Source organism: Rosa chinensis, chromosome 6 (assembly GCF_002994745.2).
Source record: "Rosa chinensis cultivar Old Blush chromosome 6, RchiOBHm-V2, whole genome shotgun sequence".
Taxonomy (NCBI): Eukaryota; Viridiplantae; Streptophyta; class Magnoliopsida; order Rosales; family Rosaceae; genus Rosa; species Rosa chinensis.
In genome coordinates, this window is record NC_037093.1 from 54,499,702 (window position 1) to 54,501,975 (window position 2,274).

General features: G+C 46.4%; 1 protein-coding gene across 1 annotated transcript; it reads right to left on the reverse strand.

The window, feature by feature from the left end:
- Positions 1 to 400: 400 nt before the first annotated feature.
- LOC112174802 (probable aspartic proteinase GIP2) lies at positions 401 to 1,980 on the reverse strand. The gene has a single exon (XM_024312614.2). The coding sequence runs from the start codon at positions 1,955 to 1,957 to the stop codon at positions 638 to 640; it is 1,320 nt and encodes a 439-aa protein (XP_024168382.1). The 5' UTR covers positions 1,958 to 1,980; the 3' UTR covers positions 401 to 637.
- Between the last annotated feature and the right edge of the window lie 294 nt (positions 1,981 to 2,274).

The window sequence follows — 2,274 nt, forward strand, 5'->3', positions numbered from 1 at the left end:
AAAATATAGAGATAGAAGAGAGAAACAGAGTATGGAGGAGGTAGAAGTGTGTATTTCATTCTCATTAGACCCCTTTATATAGGAGTAATGTTTATATCATAAGGACATAACTAATGAGTATTTACAGTGGACAACCACATTTATATAATATTTATAACACCCTCTATTTTCAATGAAAATATTCAAGTATTCTCCCAATTTCTCTTGTCCCTAAACACCCTAAAAATGATTGCCCGTCAATTTTTCCTTTTTCATTGCTCAAAAAAGCAATAGGCAATTAAAGTGGAGATGGTCTCCAAACCAAACCCTAGGCCTCGATCAACATTGATCACCGGGCATGGCTAACACCAACATTTAAAGTCGCCAGCAATAAAAGGCCAGAAATCCACTCACCTTGCAATCTCTCAACTCCAAATAGTTTCATAACTAGAAAAAGGATTAATTCTCTATAATGAAAGTAACAGTTTTCTTTACCTATAAAATATAAATGTATATGATACAAGATCAATACAAACAAAAGAAATGTATAGGGGCCAACTATTTGTCAATCACTATTGGCCAATTATTAACACTACACATATAGTGTATACTTATTCAACATGCATGTATATATGTATAGAGATCAGTAAAACATTATCTAGGCAACGGAGGTGAAGTTGAAGTTGGAACAAGTAGTTTGCCTCCCCAACAAAGTTGAGCTGAACCCAACCCTCGAAGCTGCCAAATCAAACTGCACAAGATTGTCCTCCAACTGGTGTCCGCCGATCACAATCGAAGTCATCGCATTCTCTCCGCCGTTCACAAACCCTAGGCACAAAATGTCGTCGCTTACGTACACCATTGAGTTGGCCCCAAACATTCTCCAGTACGTGCTCTCATTCTGCAGCACCAGGTCGATCTCTGGTACCGACGGCCCCAGGCGCGTGCTCAACACGTTCTCCGTGCTGAAACACACCTCGAAGGGAGCCACGGCAGCTACTCTAGAGATATTCCTAGCCGCGGACTCGGTGACGAATGCTTCAGTTACGGCTTTGAAAATGGAAGCTTCTAGAACAGTGTAGGGATTCACCGTGCTGATCTTGGTCCCGCCCACGCCGGAGGAGTTGTTGATGGAGAGCAAGGTGGTGTTAATATCGACGGCTTTGTCGTTGACTTTGATTGAATTCACGCCGATGAAGTATTCCGAGGAGGCGTCACCCTGGGAGAAAGCCGAGGCGGTGCTAACGGGGTTGATGAAGAGAGGGCTGTATGTGAGGGACTGGGAAACGTCGATTCCTGGGAGGAGAGAGTACGGCCCGTCACCGAAGAAAGCGACTCCGTTTGCGGAGGTGGAGGAGGATAAGCAGACGGCGAACTTTCTTTTGAAGCTGAAAGCCGAAGCAAATTGCGAAGAGAGGGCTATTTTAGTCCTTCCTAGACCGGCCATGCCGGAAACTCCGGCAGCGAGGCCGCTTAAAAGCGACGTCGGTGCACAAGCGAAGAGGAAGTTTGAAACGGTAACGTTTTGGCCGGGGTTTGACCCGGTCGTTGACTGGACAGAAACCACGTCTTGGGCGAGCTCACCTCCGGTGGCGGTGCGTGTGACGGTGTTGTCAGGTGTGACGCCGCATGTGTTGTTGTTGCAGCCAGGTTTGGGGGATGAGAAACAGTCGCCACAGCCGCTGGCTCCTGCGAGTGAGCATTGGGCGGAGCGGCAACGTGCCGGGCGGTACGTGGAGGACACGTAGTTTTGCTCGCAGTCTACCCAGAGGAACTGGCCGCCGAGGTCGAGGACAAGGCTGATGGGGACGAGAGGGGTTCGTTGAGCAATACGAGTGGTGTATTGGAGGGTAGAAGCGTCTTTTGTGACCGGAACGACGAGGGCTTTGGGTCTGAAGGATTGTTGAGCAAAGGTGGCAGATGTGAAGATTAAGAGTAGGGTTGAGAAGAGGGCACAAAATTGAACAGAGGAAGCCATGTTTGATCTGAGTTGTGAGAAATGGGTGTGGAGGTCATGTCTATTTATAGTTAGTTAAACGTGTAGATGCGACTATAGGGCACCGTAAAGGCTAATGTCAATAGTCAAAGGATGCTGCTGGTACTGTATTCAACTATTCAAGGTGGCAATTTAGCTAGCTAGGCGCCCTTGCGTCGACATTGACTTTGAACACATCACCATCTTTCTTGCATCATCGTGATTCAATTAATTCGATCTATCTGGAACATGTTATAATTCATTGAAAGAGCTTAGCCATTTAATTAGATGGAACCTCGATTAATTTTTCTCCAAATAGT